Source organism: Equus caballus, chromosome 1, assembly GCF_041296265.1.
Source record: "Equus caballus isolate H_3958 breed thoroughbred chromosome 1, TB-T2T, whole genome shotgun sequence".
NCBI classification, from domain to species: Eukaryota; Metazoa; Chordata; class Mammalia; order Perissodactyla; family Equidae; genus Equus; species Equus caballus.
This window is the reverse complement of record NC_091684.1, coordinates 7,039,210-7,065,261: the sequence shown is the minus strand read 5'-3', so window position 1 is coordinate 7,065,261 and position 26,052 is coordinate 7,039,210. Positions and strand designations below refer to the sequence as shown.

The following is a 26,052-nucleotide window of genomic DNA, read 5'->3' as shown; positions in this document are numbered from 1 at the left end:
GACCTTGGAAAGATTTTACAATCTGAACATGATGGGAAATGATACAAAAGTAACGAGGGGTAGAGGCCCCAATAATTACGGCATTGAGGAATTCCTTGGTGTCCAAAATAGAGCCCCTCTTGTTTGTGTGGTTTCCTTCTCCTGCCGTGTGTGTGTGACACTTCTGGCATAAATAGGTGGAGGGTGGCACAGTGGAATATAATGAGGATTTTATGTGTGGTGGGTTTCGGATCTCTTACTAGTTTTGGGAACACGTTCTTCCTCCCAAGGGAGATCTCTGAGATGTTGGATTGGCTGCTGTTGCAAGGTTGCCACAGCACAAGGGGAAGCAGTGGGGTGAGCACTGGTTTTGGAGCAGGTCCCTATGGTTTGTTTCCTCAGTCTGAGGACTCCAACAGTTTGAGATCATCTGTAGGGACACGAAGGCCTTTCGGATTCTGTGCATGGGCTGAGCCATCCAGGAGGATCTGGACCAGAGATCTCATTCAGCCATCTTGTTGCTGTCCCTGCTGTGGGGCTATCTCATCTACTCTGTTTGTTTTTAATACCCACTTCATTAAGATTTAATTCATATAAAAATGCAATTCACCCTTTTAATCTGCACAATTTAGTGGTTTTTAGTATATTTATAGACTTGTGCAACTGTTACCACTAACTTCAGAACATTTTCATCACCGGAAAAAGAAACCCCATCCGTTTTAGCACTCACTCCCCGCTTTCTCTGCAACCACCAATCTACTTTCTGTCTTCAGAGATTTGACTGTTTCTGTATATTTTGTATTCATTGAATCACACAGTGTATGACCTTTTGTGACTGGCTGCTTTCGCTTAGTATAATGCTTTCAAGGTTCAACCATATTGTAGCTCGTATCAGAACTGCATTCCTTTTTATGGCTGAATAATATTCCATCGCATGGATATGCCACCGTTTGTTTATCCATTCATCACCTGATGGACATTTGGGTTGTTTCCACATTTGGATCTTTACAGATAAAGCAACTGTGAATGTTTGTGTACAAGTGTTAGTGTGGACATATGTTTTCCATTCTGCTGGATATGTAGCTGGCAATGAAATTATTGAGTCATATGGTAAATCTCTGTTTAAGCCTTTGAAGAATTGTCAAACTGTTTTCCAAAGCCATCACACCATTTTACATTTCTACAAGCAGTGTAAAGGGCTCTGATTTCTCTACATCCTTGCCCACACTTACTATTGCTGATCTTTTTATCAGAGCCATTATCATGGTTGTAAGGTGATATCTCATTGTGGTTTCAGTTTGTATATCCCTAATGACTAATGATGATGTATCCATCTTTCATTCCTTTTTCTGGCCAATATTCCATTGTATAGCATTCTGCCTATTCTTGAACTCCTCCACAAACAGGGAACTCATTACTCCCAGTATAGTTTTTCGGTTCATTTTACACATCTTTTGGGAGAGGATGTGGATAAGGTTTGAGGCCAGTTTCTAGTGGGACATAACTTTGAAGTCTCCGCATTTTTTCTTTTCATTAAATTCATGATATTTTGTCATTCTATGCTATGATATTTGTTTGGTGAATTATAGTGGGATATAAAGGAATTTCTAAATTACTCTTGAATAAAAGTACTTCCTGGTGCTCTGCTGTGTACCTCAGTTTCCGAATCACCTGCCTTTTCTGTCCTGGGGCATGTGGGTCTGTCGAAGGTCCTTCATTAGACTCAGCTGGAAATTTGTCCCTGTGTGACCTCTGCCTGCTCCCTAGCTCAGGTCCTACACTCAGAGTGTATGGGGTGAGTCACGTGCAGTCTTCCCAGGGTTGTTGTTGAGCTCTTTGTCACCAGACTGATAGAAATCGGGAATAGGTTGGAAAGGTTCCTTGAGAGGTCACCCCTCTGCTGCCGGTCTTTCTGTTTGACTCAGGGTGCCATGTTTTTGTTCTGAATTCAGTCATCTCAAATTTTTGTCTTATGCATCCAATGGCTGGGAAGATCCCTGAAGTTAAAATGGCTTAATGGGTGACATTTGGGAAAGGTGGGTTGGGGGTATGGCCAAAGATGGTAGTTACTCTAGGCTGGGAGAAAGCTGGGTGAGTTTACTTTGTCGGCTGACCTCTTGTGTCTCTGTAGTTCCTCCAGGACACCTTGGACGCGCTCTTCAACATCATGATGGAGAACTCCGAGAGCGAGACTTTTGATACGTTGGTGTTTGATGCTCTGGTAAGAGGCCTTTACTATTCATCTGCTCAAATACTAAGGTGCGCTTTCATGCTGCAGCCTTTGAAGCTGGGGGAGGGGATCCATCATCGGAACCTTGAAAGTGCTTTCAGTTGTAAATCCAATCAAAGCAGATGAATTGAGAGGGAGAAAGTTTCTTTCAATGCAGCGCTATAGTTAGGCAAACGTAATTTCTCAGTAAGAAGAGGTAACCTGGCTGACTAACTTCTGGCTGACTAACTTCTGTCTGAAAATGTTATGTACTTTATCGACTCACATAGTAGTGCCCATGATTCAGAGGAGATCTCAAATTGCTTTGCATTATTTTGCTGATGAAAATATTATTAACAGGTATTTATCATTGGACTCATTGCTGATAGAAAATTTCAGCATTTTAATCCTGTTTTGGAAACCTACATTAAGAAACACTTCAGTGCAACGTTAGCCTACACGTAAGTTCTTTTTTGTTGTTTTAAAACCAGGACTTCTTTTTTGCATGTTTGTTTGTTAAGGGTTTTCTCCATATACATTTGTTTATGATTGTACATTTCCCCCCTCAAAACTCTGAATTTACTAGGATAATGTTAATTATTGTTTCCCCCAACGGACCTCAAAATCTTGTCGGAAGAGATGTGTGATACATTATCATAACATTCTGGAATAAATTCTCGTTCTCCTCCACACCTTCCATTTGTCTTTGAAATTTTCCGTTTATGTTCAATGAGACTGATACGTGGGTGCAGAGTGCCTGCCACACTGCAGCTTCCCAAGGAGCGTTTGATGAGTGAATACATGGATGTGCTCCTGTTCTGAGATTAGTGGTTGTGCAGTGTGAATAAAATTCAGTTTTGTACTTTTCAGTATATCACTCTGCTCTGTAAAGAGTGCCTTCCCTTTTGTTCCTGAAGCTTCAGCTGTAACTAACTAGGATTCTTACTGCCCACTCAGCTGCTCTTGACCTGCCCCCACATCCCCGTACATGCCCCACTGGAGGTCTAGTGGAACAGCAGAGGGGATGTGTGCTGCCTGGGCCTGAGAAGCTGCTCTCCTGATGCTGAGGAGCACAGTCCTGGGACTGGGCTGTCTGGCTGACATTTCAGCTCTGTCACTTACAGGTTTAAGTTGCTAAACTTCTCTGGGCTTCAGGCTTCTTGTCTGTAAAACGGGCATGATCGTAGGGTTTCCTGAGAATTTCAGTAAGTTATTACATGTCAAGCGTGGAATCATCTTTTGCGCTTAGAAAGCACTAAGCAATTGTTAGGTTTTGTTAATTAGAATTATTATAGTGAGTTACTCTTTTCTCTCTCTCTCATGGCGGGATTTATTGGCATTTATTCAAACTTTTTATTGTGTGAGTTGCAGTGAAAAAAGACAGATTTAAATAATTTCTTTAAGAACATCCCGCTGAGAATCATGAGAAATAATTCTCTTTAGTGCCAGTAAATTGAGTCAAAGCTCCCATCTCTGTCTTGAGCCTCCATTGGTCAAAACCTGTCTTCCTTGCCTGTGTGCAGCTGTGAACTCAAGGTCAGAGATCTGATGCCCACGGTCCTGTCCCTGATTCTTTCACATCTGCCTCGAGCGCATGTGTATTGCAGGACAGTGGGTGGTGCCTCAAGGGGGCAGAGAGCTGCAGCCGAGGTCCTCACGCACACAGAACAAGCCAGATAGGTCCTTTGTGCTTGCTTGCTAATCAGTGTTTGTTTAAAACATTTCCTTCTCTCACCGGAGATGCCCAGGTTTGTCCACACTTCGGACAGTTCCTTACAGACTGTGGGGAGAGCAGATCAGTGGCACCATCTTGCTATAGCAACTAAAATGTAGCCTGTTCGTGGAAATAGAACGGGGTTCATGGAAGTGGCCTGTAAACTGCTCTTAATGTGATGTGATCGCCTTCTGTGTCACTGTCACGGTTCTGCTTCTTTATTGAAACATGGCCAAACCGCTCTTCTCAGATTAGATTTTGTACTTTAATCTCAGGAAATCAAAACACTGAATAAGCCTACCACATTGCGTTCCAGATCCTTTTGTTGGCAGCCCTCTTCCTTGCCATGCCTTTGGGGCAAGAATACATGCACTTATTCTCCTAGAAAGGAAAATCGGGGAGTTTTGGCAAGTTGATAAATGGCAGAAACAAAAAGAACCACTTTATCTTTAAGTTATGATGGGACTGAGTCAAGAATTGGTATCCTTTCATTCAGTCTCTGTAATCTGCTGGAAAGGAAGTACTCATTTTGAAAAATGAGTATTCTTATCATGTTTTGATAAACTAGCAGCCCAAAGTGGGTTCCTCAGCAGTTTGAACCTGAGTATTTACGCCTTGAAATACCAAAGGAGATAATTGTGATTTACACAGTTCTAACCAAATTGTGGAAGGGTGTCTCTGTGCTAATGAAGTGCTTACGGCATTCTCTGAGCAAGGGGTCCTTGTAGGACTAAGTGTTATCACAGAGAGTCTCTGCCCCTTTTCCTCTGGAAGCCTTGGCAGGCGTGGACTTAGGTTAGACTCTTGTCCAGGTAGTTTGAGAGCTTTTAGCCTTTCTTCACAAACAACTCCAAGAGGAGAAATTAAAGATGACTATGGGCAGGGGCTGGCCCCGTGGCCGAGTGGTTAAGTTCGCGCGCTCCGCAGCAGGCGGCCCAGTGTTTCGTTAGTTCGAATCCTGGGCGCGGACATGGCACTGCTCATCAGACCACGCTGAGGCAGCGTCCCACATGCCACAACTAGAAGGACCCACAACGAAGAATACACAACTATGTACCGGGGGGCTTTGGGGAGAAAATGGAAAAAATAAAATCTTTAAAGAAAAAAGATGACTATGGGCAATGGGTGTTATTGCTTGGTGCTGCAACTCTCATAGACAGCTCCCCTGCATGGCCAGTTCACGGGTGCTGGGCCCCCATCAAAGTGACCGGTGCTGGTCCGAGTGAGAAGGGAGCGAGGCATAGGCTTTGGGGACTGTTGGTCGAGAAAACCAGCAGGATAGGCTCCTTTCTGTCCACAGAGCTACCTTTCCGGGAGCTGAGTCATGCTTCCCTCCCACTTAATTGATGCTCCACTTGATCTGACCCTCTCAGCTAGTGCCAAGGGGTTTGGGGGTTACAAGATGGCCTGGCATATATGGATGTGGGTCTTTTGACTTCCAGATTAATTTTCTGGTTCTGGGTCATTCTCTTTGCAAATCATTCCTTCTTTTTATCCTTTTTGGTGATTAATCTGTTGGAAGAGTTCCCAAAATGCATTCTATGGAATGTATATTCCTTGGCATATCAATAGGTTTTAATAAGAAAAGGTCCAGTAAGTTTGGGAAAATAAGTTAAACTGAGTCAAACAGGTTTTATGCCACTTTAGATGTCCTATTGTTCCTTGAGAACCACCAGGAGAGGTATATGCTGAGCCACCCTTGCCAGCATAGGGTCCCGTGGGGCCTGTGGAAAGAGGATCCCTCTGCCTAGCTTCTTTCAAACACACTTGCACAAATGCTTCTCTAGTCCTGTCAGGTTTCTTTGCCAGAGTTCTGCAACCCAGTCAGTGTTAGAAATGACTTCATATTCACTTAGGCGCCTAGAAAGCTTTTTCTTGTGATTTATCAGTGAAATCGTTAATCTCAGGACTGTTTCCAGGTCATCCCTAGCTGAAGTCACCTTTGCTCTTAAGAGGGTCTCATAATAATCTCAATGAACAGTCTGAGGCATACTGGCTCACAGCCTAACTGGAAATGCTGTCAGTATCCTAGCAGGTTTTTTTGGTAACTATGATGAATATTTAAAAGCCACAGTGAATTCCTGTTGATTACATGAGAAGTTGCGGAGCAGACACGTTTGGTTAATGGGATAATCTTGGTGGTGGTTGTCATGCAGGTTGCACGTATGCTGCAAGTTTTTGGAGAGTTACCGTGCAGCCCAGGACACTAAAAATCGCAACTATATTGAAGTTAATTAAGTTGGCTTTTATGATTTAGAAGGGTTGCTTGAGAATCATTCTTACAATGAACAATGATTATTAGTTTATGGGCCAGTAGTGGTAGAAAATATAGAAGTTTGGGCAGAATTAAAAATTGATTATTATTACCACTGCCTCTGTAATTTGAAAATATCACATGCTCAGTGTAAAAAAAAAAAAGAGAGAATTACAGAAACTGATATGGCTGTAGAGGAGATCCCTTTGATTTTGTTATTTAACATTGGGAAAGCTAGTTTACCTATCTAAGCCTGTGCTTCGTCATCTGTAAATTAGGGATAACACCCTCCTCCTTGCCTTATAGTGTTGTTGTGAAGATTAAATTACATAATACATTTAAAAGCTTAGGAAAACATCTGAAACTTCGGAAGTGCTCATTAAATGCTCAGATCTCACTCTTCTGAGAGTTATTTTATGGGTCACTTTCTCTGTTGAGAATACATTTTACAAATATGCATAAACCAAAATAAAAATAACCCACTTGTGTATTTCTGTTCCAGTTAGGCGTTGAGATACTGCAATTTTCTGAACTTATTTATTTGTGTTTCCATTATGAATAGGAAGCTGACAAAAGTTTTAAGGAACTATGTGGACAATGCTGAGAAGCCAGGAATAAATGACCAGCTGTACAAAGCTATGAAAGCTTTAGAGTACATCTTCAAGTTTATTGTGCGCTCCCGGATCCTGTTCAATCAGTAGGTATCGCCCGTGCTGGCTCTGTAGGGGAATTCTGGGAAATCCTTGACGCCTTCGTTTTTCTTCTCCTTTCCCCTTCCTCTTTCTTCTTCTTTTCCTTCCTCTCCTCTTTTTCCTTCCTTTCCTTGCTTTCTAGCCTGACAGAGCAGTCATAGATGGCAGCACTGCGGTGGAGTAGCCCCTCCTTACCATGACTTCTCCCCGGGCAGTGAAATGCAAGCCCTGAGTCTGAGTTTGAGCCCTGTTCCTCAGTCTGCAGTGTGTGCATGAGAGTCGAACATTGTCTGTTGAAAGTGTTCCCAGTCCTTCCACGGAAGTGCAGGGTGTACACCAAGGGTTCTGAAGTTCTTCTCAGTAGATCTTAGATGGAAAAAAGCCCTCAAAGAACAAACAAAATTAAAACAAAACAGTAACAAAGCAAAAGCCAAAACCAAGTTAAATTGCCTCACTTGGGAAAAATGTGGGGCTTCCTCCTCCCTTTCCTTCCAGCAGAGCAATGTTTTGTTTCTATAGAGATATTCCCACATTGGAAATGGCTGTGTGGATGGACGCTTGATTGTTTCAGCTTAGTGACATCTTTCGCATGCTATCTGGATGAATTTATGTATTGTTTTTGAACTTTAAAGTGGATTGGGGTGTTTATGACTTCCTTATTTATAGAGAACATTAATATTTTTTTCTAGATATCTATAGATTAAGAGCTGTGCTAAAATAAAAGAGCTTTCAGTTGACCTATCATATTTAACTCTATGAATGAGGAGATGTGGAAAAGAGGTCAGTTGAACACTGAGGTGTGGAAGACGACTCACTCTGCTTGTTTCTTTTGGAGGAAGAAACAACTGCTTTGGGTGACCTACCCTGAGTGATGTTGCTTCATGTTGGTTATTCGAAGTTGATGTTCTTGTAGTGAGTTCTAAGCACAGAGATGGAGGTCATGAACCAATGTCCCTCTCGCTTAGGGAATACACATCACCTTTTAAAAGCACAGTGCTCTTGAAACATATCCATGAAAACTGAGAATTGAACCAGTGTGGACCCAAATCAGTACCTCTCTATTTCCTCTTCACTTTATCTTTGTTGGCCTGAAGTAGCCTTCTCCAGAAGGGCCCAGGAGAAAGGGAAGACATTCAGAATCCAATCTCGTGTGCACCATGGTGCAAGTAAAGCTAAAGGAGTAAGTTATTGACTGTGTGTAGAGGTATAAAAGTCACAAACAGGGTGGTGCCCATCACTGATCAGTGGTTACAGTGCCTGTGTTACTGGTCAAGGATTGATAGAGGTTGTGTTCACTCTGGGGTTCCCAAGATTTAAACAATACTCTATGCTGCCGTTTTTATGTATGAAGACGCACAGTTTGAGGCCATCATGCTATCATCCTTGACTAAGACATCAAAGGCACACTCTTTTATTTTGCTTATTATGGATAGGCGTGAATCTTGATGTGGAGCAAAGCCTTCTCTTTTCTTAAGGGGCAAAGCCATGTATGATTTTTCTCAGTGTCAGGTGTGAAAGATGACCAAGTAAACTAGGTTTTGTTTTCCTTTATTTTTTTCAATAAAATTAATTCTAGTCTATTAATTTAATAAAATTAATTCTATTAATTTTTAATTAATAAAGTTAATTTGATTATTCTTGGCACTCTCTATCTTGCTTTTATATTTTTCCCACTAATTTTAAATCTTGGATTACCCTAAACCTCTCACTAAGGTTAGATGATCAATGTGAATGAATGGAACAGTCAGGTGACATGGGTTTTATCATATTTTATTTGAAAAACTTTTAATCTTGTACCATTTTTGATCAATATGACAATGAGTCAGGGTTTGATGATGCTCATCTCCTTTCTAAATACACGGCTGACTTTCCTTCTCATTCAGAGATTAGTAATCAAAAGAAACGTGCATTGATTGTCAGTGTGTTTCTGCTATTGTGGTAAATGCTATAATCTTTTACAAAATAATGCTGCTTAGAAAAGATTGGGGTCACCCAAGTGGACCAGTAGCAAAATTATTTCTCTCTCTCTCTCCTTAATCTCTTTCAATCTCAAAAAACAAATGGCATGAGATCTTAGAACCATGGTCCATAAACATTATTGAGTTTGATCTTGTAGAGGTTAGGAATATGATTGGCTGCATGTTATACAAAAAACCAGCTTAACACGGCTTAACCAGATGAAGTTCACTTTTTCCCCCCCACACAACATGGAGCCCAGAGGAAGAATCTGAAGCTCATGCACTTGGTCCCTAGTTTCCCCATGTCCTTGGCTCCTTTTATCTTTCTGCCCTACCATCCTTAGGGTCTCTCTCTTTATCTCACGGCCCCCAGGTAGCTGCTGCGCCTCCTGGCATCAGGACTGTGTTCCAGGAAGCAAAGAGGGGAAGGTGAAGAGTAAACAGCTCTTCTGGTTACTCTCCTTTTAAAGAGCTTTCCCCTGTCCCTACAAAGTGTCATGTGTCTTCATCTCACTGGACAGAACTACGTCACGTGGCCACCCTAGATGCAGGGGAGGTTGGAAAGGATTTTTAGATGGGCTTATTGATGCTTCCAACAAAACCAGAGTTCTTTTAGTAAAGTAGTAAGGGAGAGATATATGTTGGATAAGCCATTAACATTTTCTTCCTTGGGGCTGCCCCATGGCTGAGTGGTTGAGTTCAGGCGCTCCTCTTCCTCGGCCCAGGGTGTCACCGGTTCAGATCCTGGGCATGGACCTAGCAGCGCTCATCAAGCCATGCTGAGATGGCATCCCACATAGCACAGCCAGAAGGACCTACAACTAGAATATACAACTATGTACCAGGGGGCTTTGAGGGAGTGAAGAAGAAGAGGAAAAAAGATTGGCAACAGATGTTAGCTTAGGGCCAATCTTTAAAAAAAAACCCAACATTCTCTTCCTCAAATTCCTTTTAACCCAGAATTTCTGTTGCCTGACAGCTTAGAATGTCCCTAACTTACTTCGGGTTACTAAATCCTACTTAATTAGGCTTCTTACAGCTTTTTTTCCCTGTTAGGTTGGGGGTCAATCTCTGAGACTCCTGTCACCACAGTCTCCTTGGCTTTAAATCATTGGAGCCCTAAGTGACCCGCAGACGTGATTCAGCCCTACCATGTTTCGCAGAAATGGAGTGAAATACTCAGCAGACCCTTGCCCATGACCCAGGACGTGTTTTATGTTTGACATCCTTAGGAACATCTTGGTTTTATTGCTTAGCAGCATGGCGTTGGCGCAGACCGTGATCCCAATGCTGGCTTTTGTCCTGGAGTGGCCCTCGCAGAGGCCAGGCCTGATCCCAAACTGAGTCTCTTTGCTGGGATAACTTGTGTGTCAAGAGCCGAGACCATCCAGGAAGGCGGTGAAGCTTCCTAGGCCTCCCATGACCCTTGTCTGGCCTTCCAGACCTGATCTAACCAAAAGTGTAGTGATGGCAATGGTCTTGACAATCAGGATCCCTCCCTGCCTCCTTCGTGTCTTCCTTCTTCTGTAAGTACTTAATGAGCTTGGGAGTCCTCATGGTATCCTAGACCTTAACAGTTTATTGACCTCATTTTTTTTCTCTCAGTGTTTCCTAAATGAGTATCTTGGCGGCCTTCGACGATTCTTGAGGGCAGAGAAGGACACGTTCCTTTTGAAACTTAGAACACAGTGTAGCCACATTGTGTACCTATCATAATACTTCTTAAATCTATAGTCGTAAAACTCTTGAGAAGATTCTGTGGTAGGAAAAAAAAGTCACGACCTTAAAATCATGCACAAGGCCACATACTTTTTCTATAGTCTTGTCCTCCTCCTCATCGCCACTGCCCGTGTCCTGCCATACTGTTTCAGGAGTTCTCCATCTATGATATTGGAGATGTTAATTTAAACTGAAATAATATTCCTATTTTGTATAGACTGCTTAAAGCGAAAGCAGTCCTGTGTCCTACACAGACGTCTGGAACGTTGATCCGTGACAAGCTCTAGGCAGTTCTTGTGCCTCTGGTTTTCAAAGGTGGGGGGAAGACAAACTAAACTTCTCATTTTCTTACCTGCAACACATTTATTACCTTGGGAGAAAAACAATTGTACTCACAGCTGGAATTGACAAGTGTGTTTTCCTTTTTGCAGTTGGAATAAACTTTTGAGGTCTTTTATTTTTCTTCTTCTTTCGAAGTGGTCTGCTGTATTTTCATAATGTAGTAGCTTTGTAAAATTCCAGGATAATTGACAGTAATTATTCCTCCAAAGAACAAAGAGAGGAACCTTTGGAGATGAAGATTTTGAAGCCTATCATAGTTATCCCACTATCTTTCTCACTATGCAAATCTGTACTTTCTGTTTTGTTTAGAAAGCTCATTTTGTTTTGAAATGAGAACAGCAGTTTTAAAACTGGCCCAGAGACATTTGGTTCGTGGGGAACCCATGGAAAGATTCCTGACAGCCAGGGGCACTTCTCCACTGGTTTTTGTTTGTCTGTGTTTTCCGTGTGGGCGGATTGCATTAACTAGAAGGCCAGAAAACAGACACACACATCCTGCCTCAGACCTTCTGAATCAAATGACTAAAACCCGTTATCACTGTGTTCCTCTTCTGTCTTTCCGGTGCTTTGTGGAGTTTTGCCTGTCATCAGTGTTAGCTTTGTGAATAATTAGTTATTGATCATGAATAAGTTGTTGCAGATCTGTCATTTCGTTATCATTTCCTTGGTCACAAAAATAGAATGTAGGTTATAGACAAAGACCTTGTCATTCCTTGTTAATGAATACTTAATAACATTTAAATAGAGCAAGGAATGATGACTAGGTTTTGTTCACCTCTTTATCTGCCATTACCCCTCTGACTTCTTTCCTCTCGCTCCTTCCTCCACCTCAAGGTGGGTCAAACAAATGACTCTTTCTGGCTTATTTCACAAGACCAAGAGGCGAGACTCAAGAGACGTCCGTTTCATTGCAGAAAGATGCTTCAAAGGGATTGCTGTAAAGTACTAACCATTTATGTTTTAAGCATGATGCTTGGCAGCAGAGAACTAATAATTAAATTTTCATCCTTGAGGGATTCTTGGTGGAATTTTAAATATAAGAAAGACTCATTAATTATACCGTATAGATTTTGAAGCTGTTATTGGGGGCATACAGATTTAGAATTGTGATCTCTTTCTTGTGGATTTTCTCCTTAATCAACATGAAAAGCTTCCCTTTATCTTTTGTTTAGGATTTGCATGGAATACCTTTTCCTGTTATTTTACTTTCAACCTTTCTGTGTCATTATATTTAATATGTGTCTCTTATACACAATGTAAAGCTATATTTTTATTTCATACAGTCTGAAAGTCCTTCTAATTGAGTATTTACTTTACATATAATGTAATTAAGTCATATATTAGGTTTATAGCTACCATCTTTCTATTAATTTTCTCTTTTACCCATTTGTATTATTGTTCCCTTTTTTCCTCTGTTTACCTTCTTTTGTACCAGTCAAAATTTTGTCTTTATCAATCCATTTTCTCCTCTCAAAATATTCTTTTACTGTTCTTTTAATGATTATCTTAGAAATGACAACATGCATGTTTGACTTATTATAGAGTAATTCAAATTATTTTACTGCTCCCTTGAAACCGCTAGATAGGGCCACAAGAGCGGAACACTTTAGCTCCGTTTACTTCCTCTTCTTCTTTTTTTTTTTTGTTGCTTAATTCCTTTTAATATAGATAATTCCCACTTATAATCAGCAATCTTTTTCTGATAATCAGTTTTTATTCATAACAGTATTTACTGGGATATTATTTCTTATTAAAATGGGAAAATTACAATGCGTAAAACTTCAGCCTCAAACCCATGACCATTTTCCTTATAATAAAAACACACAATAAAACTCTTCTCTTTAAGTACGAAACTCTCAGTTTGGGGCATATAATTCCTTAACAATTCTTTTTCAACACCAAGCAATTGATGTAGATATTAACAAGTAATCACTTTGTGTCTTAATTTGGGTTCTGCCTCAAAATTGTTCCCCTGAAGATTGAGTAGCCTGGTATACTTATTCACCGACCCTTGGTGGGTAAATTTCCTGTTAGATTTACCCCTCTGGGCATTAACTAACTCCTTCATACTTTTATGTTGCACTGCTTATGGCTGAAAGATTTTTCTACTTCCTCTTCTTTTTTGTTAGGATTGTCATGCATTTCGATCCCACATGTATTTTAAACCCCTTAAGACATTATTGCTACTATTTTGTAGTTAGTATTTGTTCAACATGTTAGATATTTATCACTATTTTTTCATTTTTCTTTCAGTTCCCAGTTTCTCTCTGGGACAGTTTTCCTTCTGCTCAAAGAACTCCCTGTGGAATTTCTTTCTTTCTTTTTTTTATTTTCAAGATTTTATTTTTCTTTTTGTTCCCCAAAGCCCCCCGGTACATAGTTGTGTATTTTTAGTTGTGGTCCTTCTAGTTGTGGCCTGTGGGACGCCACCTCAGCATGGCCTGATGAGCAGTGCCATGTCCGCGCCCAGGATCCGAAGTGCGAAACCCTGGGCCACTGAAGTGGAGCGCACAAACTTAATCACTTGGCCACGGTGCCGGCCCCAAGAATTTCTTTTACTATAAGTCTGCTACAGGTTTTGTTTGTATGAAAATCATTTATTTCATCTTTGTTTTTGAAGGAAAATGTCATTTAGTATAGAATTCCAGATTGACAGTTTCTTCCTCCAGATATTATTCTGTCCTCTTTTGGTTTCCATCATTTCTGGTGAGAAGTCAGCTTTCAGACTTATTGTTACATCTTTGCAGGTAATGGTCTCTTTTTCTTTTCCCCTCTGGCTGCTTTTAAAATTTTTCTCTCTTTCTGTGGTTATTGGCAGTTTTGTGATAGATTGCATAGGAAAGCTTTGCTTTTTGTTTATTCTACATTTTATTTTCAGAGCTTCTTGAATTTTTGAATTGATGTCTTGTATTACTTTTGGAAAATTCGTGTCCATTCTCTATGCTAATGTTGCATTTGCTCCATTGTATCTCTCATTTTCTTCTGCAACTTCAGTTACCTGTGTATTAGATTCTTTCATCGTGCCCTACATGATCTCTAACACTCTTTTCTGTGTTTTCCATCTCTGTGCTTCTGTTTATTTTCCTATTGACTGTGTTCCATTTCACTATCTCTGACTTCTCTAATCTCAATCTAACCCATATAATGAATTCTTAATTTTAGATACTATATTTTTAGTTTTAGAATTTTCATTTGATTCTTTTCTTTAGATTCATTTCTCTACTAAAATTTTTCATATTAACTTCCATTTTCTCCATCTCTCCTTTATCTGTGTTTCTGTCTTTCTATTTCTCCATCTTTTTCTCTCTGTTTTAAAATATAACAATTATATTTATTTTGACGTTCTTGTTAGCTGACCACAATATCTTGATCACCTGTGGATCAGTTTCTGTTGTCTTCTTTTCTTCTTTGATTTGGCCATGTGGCCTGGTCTTTTGCTGTGTTTAGTAATTTTTTTTGAATGCAAGACTGTGTATATGTGAAACATCACAAGCTCCAGACGATGTGATCTTCCAGAGACGATCATCCTTTCCCCTTCTAGGCAGAGAAAGTGGGGCTGACCTCCAAGGCTGCGTGTAGCCTTGGTAAGCCTCAGTAAGTCTCACTCTACGTTTGGTTTGCCACTTGTTCTCCAAGGTTTTCAACTGAGAGTCTGCTGTGTTATCTGGGGCTCCTCTCTCTGGCATTTCCAAACTATTCATCATCTCTGGAGACTGATGAAAATTCCACTCTGCTTTATGGAGGTTTTCGTTTTGGTTTTTAGCCTCCTATCCCAAGCAGCTCTAGGAAATGGCAGATGTCCTGAGGAGGGAGATTGACTGCACGCTGAAGCCTTCCCAAGTGTTTGCGAACGTTGCTGTCTGCCCAGCACTGCTCCGTGTCACCTGCAGCAGAAGTTCGTGACTCCATCGTTTTGATTGTTTGGTACACCATTTAAGCAAACCCCATTTGAAACCCCTTATTTACAAAACAGATACAGTAGGTTGCAATTTCTCCTTTGAGACAGAATTTGTTGCTTTACAATGGAACTCATTTAAATGTTAGATTACCTCTAGGGTAATTAATTATCACTTAGTTTACAAAATTTTCCATTTTCCACAAGTTTTCAGGTATGGTATACTTTTAATTGGGCAGAAAACTAGTCTATATTAATAAAACATCTGAGTTACAACATTTGAAAATGCAAATGCATTGCTTTTTGGTAATACAGACTTGTAGTAACTGCTGATAAATAATTTATAGATGGAACTTATTTATAATTAGCAACATACATTTGCATACATGTAACTAATGCACAGCTTCTTTATTATCCATTTATTGAGCATGTGCCACCTCTTGAAAGTTAGCCCGTTACCACCAATTCTATGATGAATGAATTTATATAGTATTATTACTCTGAAATAATTTTGAGTTCACTATTACAATGTCACTTTCAAATGGTTATGCGATCATGTTAAATTTAGGCAATTAAATGTCTTTGTGATTGTCAGTTATATGACATTATAGGTTTAAAGAACACTGTCAGGAAATATACCAAGAATATTAGTGGTGTAATCAATGTGGGGTAGAATTAAAGCTGAACTTCTCCGTCTTTCCTTCCTCTCTTCCTCCCTCTTTCCTTCCTTCTCTCCCTTTTTACACATTTCTGTTTTTTAGATTTATAAAACGTATTATGTTACCATGAACAAGCAACAAACAGTGTGATTACCAACCTGCCTTTTCAGTGTGAAGGCGTTATCTCCATAGCTGAGTGGTCCAGGGTAATCTGATTCCCGAGTTGCCGGTCACGTTTTGTGAATGTTGAGGACTTGCTCTTCCATTCTAACTTGTCGCCCAGGCAGCCCCTTTAATGGCTGTAGATGCAGGAGAAAAAGTGGCGAGGCGCTGTGTGCCCAACCCCACAGAGCTCTCTGTGTTCCACTGCAGACTGTATGAAAACAAAGGCGAGGCCGACTTCATGGAGTCGCTCCTGCAGCTCTTCCGATCCATCAGCGACATGATGAGCAGCGTGTCGGACCAGACCGTCAGAGTGAAGGTAGGCCCTCGTTTGCAGCAGCACCAACCACGCTCCAGGCCGTCTGTTCGAGGCTGGGCTCTGTGCACGCGCTGAGTGAAGCGCGGACTGACAACACGCGAAGCCTGAACTTGAGCAGAAGGCCAGGAGTTGCTTTTGTGATGAACGTATTCCTGCTCCCTGTGTAATGAAATGGATTTTGGTTTCTCTGTAGGTGCCCTTAAATGCTGTCATCGCTATGTCTTTGCTCCTTGCAAGGAGAGGTTCTGAATTTGCTTTGCGTAAGTGTGGGGAAATCGATGAGAGGAATATTTTACCCGTCACTTGTCAGCGTGTCTTGGTACCTGAGCTTATGTGGGAGGCTGAGGCTGTAGGTGCCGCAGGCATCAGTGACACCTCAGGCTATGCTGTGGAAACGGTGATACATCCTTGTCCTTCAGTGTGTTTTTTGCAGAACAGCGAGGGGTCCAACCTTCCTGTGTTCCTGCTTTCCTCGCCACCTTTCATTACTCTTCTTGCCCTGAGGCCCTTTGGCAGGAAGACACCTTCATCTCAAGCGGGGTCTGAGTGTTCTTGAGGACACTCCTGGCGTGGAGGTGCCAGGGGTAGGAGCGTAGAGCAGCCCCAGGACCTGCACACTCTCGAGCATCCCTCTTCTAGCAGTTTCTGTGGGGCTGACTTACTGCAGAAGGAGGGTACAATTTGCAGTTTGCTGCCTGTGCTAATTCCATCAAAGAACAAGAATCTTCCAAATGATTGACTTGCGGCTTTCACTCTACTACTCATTGTGGCCGCCTCAATTCTTACTTTTCTCTTTTAATGTTTTTTTAATGTATAATTTCAGAAAACGTCTTTATGGCTATTGTCTTAAAAGTGTTTTGGGAAAGTGATTTTCCAGCTTTAAAGCTTAGCCTTCAGTCTGGAACAAAGATGTCTGTGTGCTCAGGCGTGTCTCGTGGTTGCTGTGACCTGGGGAACCAGCATAACGAAAACTGAATAAAGTCATAACATCCCTTTCATCTCTGAGGGATGCAGCTGGCTGGCAGGGCTGCTGGATTCTTCAGTATAATTTCTGGATCTTTATGTGAATTTGTTGTAAAAAACTGATGATCTATAGAGAAAGCTATGTGGTGTGTATATTAAAGTTTTAAGTTAGTTATTTTGGCAACTTGATATTGCCTAAAGCTCCCTTATTGTTCCAAGGTTAAAATTAGCAGCGTGTTCAGGACGTTTACGACTAAAATCTTGTGGCTTCTTACAGACGTGGGTAGTGTAAGAATAGATAAAAATTACAGGAAGTTTTGAGCCCAGAGGTAATTTTAGATTTCTAAATATACCCTTACATTATTCAATTTGATTGGGCTTGACTTGTGTCTGCCCACTCCCCTCGGTGTCAATCATTCAGTGACTGCAGACTTGGAAGGCCTTCCTTTGGTGGGTGTTTATTATAAGACTCGAGTGAGTTCAGTGGCGTTCACGCATTGATGCAAACCTTACTCTGCGAGTCAGAGGACTGAGTTTTCTTTGAAATGTTGCCTCCCTTGCTGCTACTTTTGTGTTTTGTTCTTTCACAATAGATGCTGTCTCAGCATCTGAGCTTCACCCTGGTTTTTGTGTTATTTTAACTCTGTAAGAGTCTCTCTGTTGAGATGGAAATACAGTGGTTGATCGTCTTACGTAGAGAAAATATGAAAAAGACTGTGGCGTTTCCGAGGGGTTAAACATTGTTTCTCCAAGCCCTTGTTGGCTGCTTTGATTTTTGAGATGACCTCTGTGCCCTCATTTGTGATTAGGAGGTCAGCATGCCCTCGTGTCTTGTTGGCCTTATTCAGGTGACCTGATGCATTCTGGAGCGTGGGAGGTAGTTGCTCTGTCTGAGAGGGTCACACCCTGCGGTCACCTTCTCCTAACTGAAGCCGTCTCTTACGTCCACCTTGCAGATTCGAGTCAGCCGTGGCATTTTATGCCTCAACTAAGGGAGAGGCAGGAGTTTCGGATAGTAATTGACTGTGGGATAAACACGGCATCAAAGTAGAGTTTCAACAGTGCCTCTTTCCATTTGACTTAGTGACAAAGTTTTTGCCAGGGTCATTTAATTTAAGCGAGCAAACACACAAATGGGAGAATACTTGGGTAAGTTTTTGGTAAATAGGAGAGGGAACCATAGCGAACGTGTGGGCAATGCCTTCCTCCACTCTTCTGCCAGGTGGCCTCCAGTCACCTCCCCGTCTGGATCCTGCTCGAGGGCATCCATGTGTTCCTGGAGACAGACTTATCAAGGTGCCCGTATACTATCCCTCAGTTAATGTCCCCTAACCTCAGGGATGCTGCCAAATCCTTTAAAAAAATTTTTGATTATGGTAAATAGCATTAAAATTTACCGTTTTAACTATTTTAAGTGTACAGTTCTGTAGCATTAAGTACATTCACATTGTTGTGCAACCATCGCCACCAGCCATCTCCAAAACTTTTTCATCTTCCCAAACAGAAACTCTGTACTCATTGCACAGTAACTCCCTATTCCTCCCTTTCGTCAGCCCCTGGCACCCACTATTCTACTTTCTGTCTCTATGAATTTGCCCATTCTGGGTTCTTCATGTAAGTGGAATCATACAGAATTTGGACTTTTGTGACTGGCTTATTTCACTTAGTATAATGTCTTCAGAATTTGTCCATGTTATAGCCTGTGTCAGAATTTCCTTCCTTTTTAAGGCAGAATAGTATTCCCTGGTATGTTCATGCCACGCCTTGTTTGTTCGTGTGTCCATTGATGGACACTTGTGAGTAATGCTGCTGTGAACATAAGTGTACAAGTAACTGTTCAAGTCCTGTTTCCACTTCTTTTGGATATATACCAAAAGTAGAACTGCTGGGTCCTATGGTAATTCTATGTCTGATTCTTTTTTAAAGAGTTTACTTCTCCTTTTTCTCCCCAAAGTCCCCTGGTACATAGTTGTGTATTTTTAGTTGCGGGTCCTTCTAATTGTCTCATGTGGGACGCTGCCTCAGCGTGGCCTGATGAGCGGTGCCATGTCTGCGCCCAGGATTCGAACTGGTGAAACCCTGGGCCGCCAAAGCGGAGCACGTGAACTTAACTACTCGGCCACGGGGCGGGCCCCATATGTCTGATTTTTTTGAGGAATTACCATACCATTTTCCACAGCAACTGTACCATTTTATTCAAAAACATGTTTTAAAATTCCTTGTTGAATTTACCTTAGCAGCTATTTCTGGCAGCTTCTCAAGCTTGAGGCTTATCACCCGTGCAACCCCACCTTTAGCAAATGATGTTGGTCTGTTTGCTTTACTGAGAAGATCCTCTGGGATCTGTCCAGCATCACCTTTTCTTTCTCACTTTCCTGTGAAGAAGAGAAGTCCATCCTACAACCTGAAACACACCCTCCACCTGTGCTGAGGTCTCCCCCAACCTCCCCTTCTTCTGCGGTCCTGAACAATCCCTTGCACTTTCCTCTCAGTCTGGAACCTTCTGTCTTCACCTCAGGTTGCCCCTTCCCTCTGCCTACAGCCATGCCCAGACATTATCAAAATTCAACAAGTGCTTTTGGGATCCTTCTTTGCCATCATGCTTCTCTCTCTCTTTCCCACCCCATGAGAGGGTCCTTGTGTCTATTGCCAGTGCCCTTGGCTCTCTTCTCTGGTCTATGCCATGTGATCACGGTCTGCCTCCCACATAAGACCCACCTCAGATGTGGCATCTCAAAACCAGACCTGGTCACTTTCTTCCATTGCCTTCTTTTCCCTTTGGTCACCTCAGCTGTGATAGCATGAGCCACTGGGTTTGTTCAGGGACCCTCAGTTACTCTTGCTGAAATTATTGCAGAAAGTCACTTAACTCTACTCCTGACACCCTCAGTGCTGTACCTGCCCTTTCTTGTTTCCTGACTGTATTTCAGTGTTTTCCTAAAACTCACATCTTGCGATGGCTTTCTTTTTCTCAGAAAGCTGTGATGTTCTCCAGCTGCCTGGAGAAATGGGTCAGATTCCGGTTTCTGCCATTCAGAAATCTTCATAGTGAACCCAGCCAGCTGTCCTAGCTGTTAATTCTTAGTGACACAAGTAGAGTGCCTCCCCTAGAGAACGCCAAACACCTCGGTGTTTGGAAGCTTCCTGAGGATTAATTCCCCATGCCAACGGTTGATAGAAACATGAGCTCCAAGTGCAGAATCGCGACGGCTGATATTTATTGACCACTTACTCTTCCAAGTGCTGTATATTTATCCACTTCTCTGATCCTTACAGTAACCCTTTGAAATAGGTACTATCATTGCTTTTAGATGAAGACACCTTGAGATATTAATTATGTGGCCCAACCCACACAGCCAGGATGGGGCAGAGTGGTGATTTAAGCCTGGGGCGCCCACTCTTCCATTCAGCATCTCTAGAGAGTGTTGCTCAGCACCAGCTAGCTGATGGTGTTTGGAGACAGGACCCATGCTCGTCCTCCTCACTGCTGGACACAGCTCTGTACCAGATGCTGTGAGGTTGTGAGGCATAAACATTCCTTGTGGAGCTTTCCATCTAAGTGTTGTCTGTGTTCATGCGAAAAGCAATTTGAAAACATTGACAGGGACTGGCCCTGTGGCCAAGTGGTTAAGTTTGCATGTCTGCTTCAGCAGCTCTGGGGTTCGCCAGTTCGGATCCTGGGTGTGGACATGGCACCCTTCCGTCAGGCCATGCTGAGGCAGCGTCCCACATGGCTCAACCAGAAGGACCTACAACTGGAATATACAACTATGTACTAGGGGGCTTTGGGGAGAAGAAGAAGAAGGAAAAAACAAGAAGACTGGCAACAGATGTTAGCTCAGGTGCCAATCTTTAAAAATAAATAAATAAAAACATCGAAAATATGCCACAAAAATTGAGTGTGTCTAAAGTGGGGGTAAAGGGAGTTCCATGGGGCTGGTCACAAAGCCTTCTTGGAGGAGGAGGTCTTGGTGGTGGCCCTGCTGTGTGGGCAGCAGGTGGTTGTGTTTGTTGATCACTCATCACTTGCAATGTTAGATTTGGGGCATTTGGGGCTTTGCAATCAGAGTTATCACAGATATTGACGTTTTCACTCAGGACCACAAATATTACTACCAATTCTGTGTGATAAGCCTGGAAAAAACTACCCTGTGACCTTGGCATAGTCTGCTGTTTAGTTTGGGCCTGAGGATTCCAGAACTTTCTGTAGCAGGAAACTTTGACCATGATCCACAGTAAGAAATAAATTCTTGGGGGGTGTGTGTGTGTGTGTGTGTGTGTGTGTGTGTGTGTATGTATGATAGATTCTTGGTGTATGTATGTGCTCTGTTTATGAAGCTGAAATCTGTTTCATGAAAAAGTTCTTACCCTTATTCCATGTGATGTGCTCTGGCATTTTCTATTCTATTCTAGTACCTTTTAGTCTATTCTGAACTAAAGTATTTGACTAAAAAAATTGTTCGTTGACAGGCACTAAATTTATTTCCTGAACAGCTAATGTATCTCAACCCACATTTGGAGAACACTGCTCTTTATCATTCTTTAGATTTCTTTCACCGTTTCTTCTGTTCAGTTCACTATGAAAATCTTCATGGTTTTCTGTGTGTCTTCCTGTGTCTTATGAAGCCGTGGGCGTCTGGCGCTTGGTGACCTCCTGCTGGCGTGTGGACTGCACTGGGATGAGGGTCCCCAGCTGAGGTTGGCACAGCTGCAGGGGGCTTTGTCTTCCTTCTGGGGGCTGTCCCTGTCTCTTTCCCTGTCTCTTGCCATTCTAACCATCTCATGGTGCCGTTTCTGTCTGGCCTTCTCCAGAAGGTACTAGAAATAAGCTATACTGTAATCACAGTAAATACAGTTTTGGGTGAGTTTTGCCTTCCAAGAAGCACAGTGTTCATTTTCTTAAAAATAGTATCCTGACTTGGAATGAACTGTACTTACTTCCTTCATATCTTATCCAAAATTCTTCCTTATCAGAAGTTTTTGCCCCTTTTTGTCTATTTCTTAGCTATCATCTGGGGTCCACACTGTCTCTCACACATTTGTAAGTTTAGGATTGTTTTGTCCTCAGGAAAAACTGTCTGAATGTATTAGGGATGATGACAAATAAGGATCAGAAATAACGTGATTTCCTTGCAGATGAGGAAGTCAGGTTTCCTGGGTGCTTTTGACCTGCCCAGGGCTCACTTACAGCCACAGCAGCTCCCCACTCGCCCTGACTTCCCGGCCGGGCGTTCTGCACCTCGAGGGCTGCGTCCACAGTTTCCACGAGGAGGCAGGGTCTTATCCATTCCCTTCAACAAAACAGGCATCCATTGTGTCCTTGCCTTCAGTTTTAAATGTAATATGTCATCTTGTTAGAAAAATGAAAAAGCCAAAAAATTAATTAAGAAAAATAAGAATCACTATCATCTCACCTCCCATAGATTACACTGTTAGCATTTCTGTCTTTATAATTCTGTGCCTTTTTTCCTGAGTCATCATATTTACAGGTATATGATATATATCTACTTATATATTTACATTTATTTGTATGTGTGTGGATCTATACATACTTTTACAACTTTTGCTGTTCCACATATATTTCCCTGCGTCTTTTGACATTTTTCAAGAACTTATTTTTTAAGGTTACATCTTACTTCATGGTGGTATCATAACTTGCTAACCGATTTTCTTTTTTAGGGCACTTACATGGTTTCTGTTTTTCATTTCCATGAACAGTGCTTTAATAAGCCTCCTCAGCTGACCCCTCTCTCTATGGCGAAGACCTCGTTCCATCTGGTTTGCTGTGACGCATCCAGATTTCCGAGTGCTCTGACATCCTATGAAAGTCATGAGCAGAGCTGTTAGTCATGACCCTGACCCGTGGACCATATGTACCTTTCATCTGGGCTGCTGTGTTCAATGCAATTGCCTGGCGTTGGCCCTCCGTGGAGCCCTGGTTCTGTGATTCCTTTTCATTCTGCACTTTGTGGACTGAGTGATTCAACTGCAGTGTCTTATGGCTAGGGAGCCATTTGGTCCTCAGAGGCCAGCTGCTTACGTAACCTTGGCTTCTCTTGGCATGGAATCAGTGGCCAAATCAGGCAAGGAGACGAGAGCTCCACCGAGTCTGGCTCCTTCAGCCCAGAATCATCTGAGCCCTGAGGAAACCAGCCTGTGAGATGTGGGGACCATCATAGACCAGCATGCAGATTAAAGGAACTGGGGCGCATTTGAGCCAGAAAGGTGTACTAAGAGCAAACAATAAAATATTTTCTTTGCTTTCTTTCCTTTTTTTTTTGAGGTTAGGTGAGAGGTTGTTGACTGTTATTTGATCCAAGAATGCCATAGACACGAGTCAGGGTTTGGCTTGCAAATCTCTCATCATTCATGTGGACAAGGATGAGAAGGTTTGGATGGCAACCTTCCAGGTCATGTTACCTGTGTTGGGGGAAGACTTGTTGAACCGGAATATCTGGGAGCCGAGGGCTGGCAGCTCAGGGGAAGCCAGCCATGAAGGGAATGCCTACACTTGATTGAGAATCAGCAACAGGCCAGGCCTTCTGGAGAGTTCTTCTGCTAACACAGAGAGAAGAGGGAGGTCCTTGACTACAGGAAGTGGAGAGCAAGCCAAGCTTGGCTGAGATATTAGTCTCCTAGGACTGTTGGAACAAAGTGCCACAAATTTGGTAGCTTAATACAGAAATCTGTTCTCATGGTTCCTTCTGGGTGCCTGGCTTAGTCAGCTCAGGCTGCTGGCACAGAACACCATAGACTTATAAGCGACAGAAATTTCTTTCTCGCAGTTCCGGAGCCTGGAAGTCTGAGATCAGGGTGCCAGCATGGTTGGATTCTGCTAAGAGCCTTCTTCCGGCCAGTTTCTCATTTCATCCTCATGTGGTGGAGAGCAGAGACAAGAAGCAAGCTCTCTTGTGATCCTTATAAAGGCACTAATCCTACTGCGAGAGCCCCACCCTCATGACTTCATCTAATCCTAATCACCTCCCAAAGATCCCGCCCCCTAATTCCATCACAGGGAAGGGTAGGGTATCAATGTATAAATTTTGGAAGGACACAGACATTCACTCCATAGCAGGGCTCCAGGAGAGTCTGATCTGTCTTTCTCCTCGCTTCTGGTGGCTGCTGGCAGTCCTTGGTGTTCCGTGGCTTGTTGCCATATCACTCCTATAGCTGTCCCCATCTTCACATGCTGTTCTCTCTGTGTGTCTGTGTCTTTGTATCTCTGCTCCTCTTCTTATAGGACATCAGTCATGTTGAATTTAGGGCCCACTCTACTCCACTATGACCTGATGTTAACTTAATTATGTCTGCAAAGACCCTGTTTCCAAATAAGGACACATTCGCGAGTACCAGAGGTTAGGAATTGAACGTATCTTTTTCTGGGACACAGTTTAACCTACAGTAGAAGTCAGTGTGGACATCAACATGGATGCCGAAGGCACCCAGGCCGGCGGTTGAAGAAGGGCTGGAGAGGAAGGAGGCCCTCAGCCAGGCGTCCATAGTCAGCTGGGCACACAAGGAGCTATAGACCCATGCTTCTCAGACCTCAGTGTGCGCATGCGAGTCACCTGGAGATCTTGTTAAAATGCAGATTCTCCCTCAGTAATTCTGGGGAGGGGGCACAAGAATTGTTGTTTCTAATCAGGTCCTATTTAATGCAGATGCTGCTGGTCCCTGGGCCACATTTTGAGTTCGGAGTGGCCAAGGTTGACCTAGTGTAGAGAGCATTCTGGTTGCTGTGTGAACACTAGTTGTGAGGGGAGAGCAGGGCCCACAGGAATCTCGGCTGGTGCAGGTGTTCGCTTAGGGACTGGCTTCACCTGGACTGCAAACTCTCAGGTGCCTGATGTTTTGGGCTAGTCAGATTTCACAAATTTTCCCTACACACAGATGGTGAGACACTTGCAAGTGAAGTCACGACTCATGTCAAAAAATAAGAAGCAACGACAAAAAAAGTGAAGAAAATATTATATGGCTTGCTCTTAGTAAACCTGTGGCACAAAATGCTTCCAATTTCTTTATAGTGCTTGCTGGTCCGTGCCTTCTACGCTCTGCAGAGGGTTCAACAGCCTGGCTGAGAGATTTGGACTCACCAGACACTGTGCCTAACGATTTATAATTTGGAGAGCGTTTGCCCAGCACTAGATTTCTGGGGTCTGTCTTCTGGCCACAGTTCCTTTGGGGAGTTCCACAATCTTCTTGGCTGCTTCCCTAGGCCTCTTCTTGCCCTCTTTTCTGGGAGAGAGACTACCCACACAGGCAAGACATTATCTGAAGCCTCTCGGATGGATATACATATTTCCTTGGCCACTTCTCTATCTTCATTCGTATTGCATGGTGCATTGCAACAGTAGCAGAAATGCAACAGTACCAGAAATGAGTATCATTTCTGTCTCACCGCTCTCCCTCAGCAAGCCAAATATTTCTATTGGTTTTCTACCAGTTCTAGTGCATGTGCATGAGAATTTTTACCATTGCAATATAGATAACTTGTAAAAAAAAATTTTTTTTTCTGAGGAAGATTTGCCCTCAGCTAACATCCGTTGCCAATCTTCTTTTATTTTGTACGTGAGCTGCCACCATAGCATGGAAACTGACAAGTGGTATAGGTCTGTGCTTGGAAACTGAAGCCTGGCTGCTAAAGCTGAGCACACGGAACTTGACCATTAGGCCCCTGGGACTGGCTCTAGACGACTTTTGATTTACTGCTTTTTTTCTTTTGAGGAAGATTAGCCCTTCAGCTAACGTCTGCTGCCAATCCTCCTCTTGTTGCTGAGGAAGATTGGCCCTGAGCTAACATATGTGCCCATCTTTCTCTACTTTATATGTGGGACACCTGCCACCACAGCATGGCTTGATAAGACGTGCTCAGGTCTGCGTGTGGGGTGCAAACTGGTGAACTCCGGGCTGCCACAGCGGAGCACACAAACCCGCTACGCCACCAGGCTGGCTGCTGATTTACTGCCTTTTTTTTTTTTTTTTAAAGATTTTATTATTCTTTTCCTTTTTCTCCCCAAAGCCCCCCGGTACATAGTTGTATATTCTTTGTTGTGGGTCCTTCTTAGTTGTGGCATGTGGGACGCTGCCTCAGCGTGGTTTGATGAGCAGTGCCATGTCTGCGCCCAGGATTCGAACCAACGAAACACTGGGCTGCCTGCAGCGGAGCGCGCGAACTTAACCACTCGGC

General features: G+C 42.6%; 1 protein-coding gene across 2 annotated transcripts in view; it reads left to right on the top strand.

The window, feature by feature from the left end:
• The window catches only part of DOCK1 (dedicator of cytokinesis 1), a 503,869-nt gene that overhangs the window by 111,983 nt on the left and 365,834 nt on the right, over window positions 1–26,052 (top strand). For both annotated transcript variants that reach the window (XM_023637097.2, XM_023637090.2), the window contains exons 20-23: window positions 2,111–2,200; window positions 2,549–2,649; window positions 6,719–6,853; window positions 15,794–15,902. In XM_023637097.2, coding sequence (XP_023492865.1) covers window positions 2,111–2,200; window positions 2,549–2,649; window positions 6,719–6,853; window positions 15,794–15,902 — 435 coding nt within the window. The remainder of the gene's footprint in view (window positions 1–2,110; window positions 2,201–2,548; window positions 2,650–6,718; window positions 6,854–15,793; window positions 15,903–26,052) is intronic.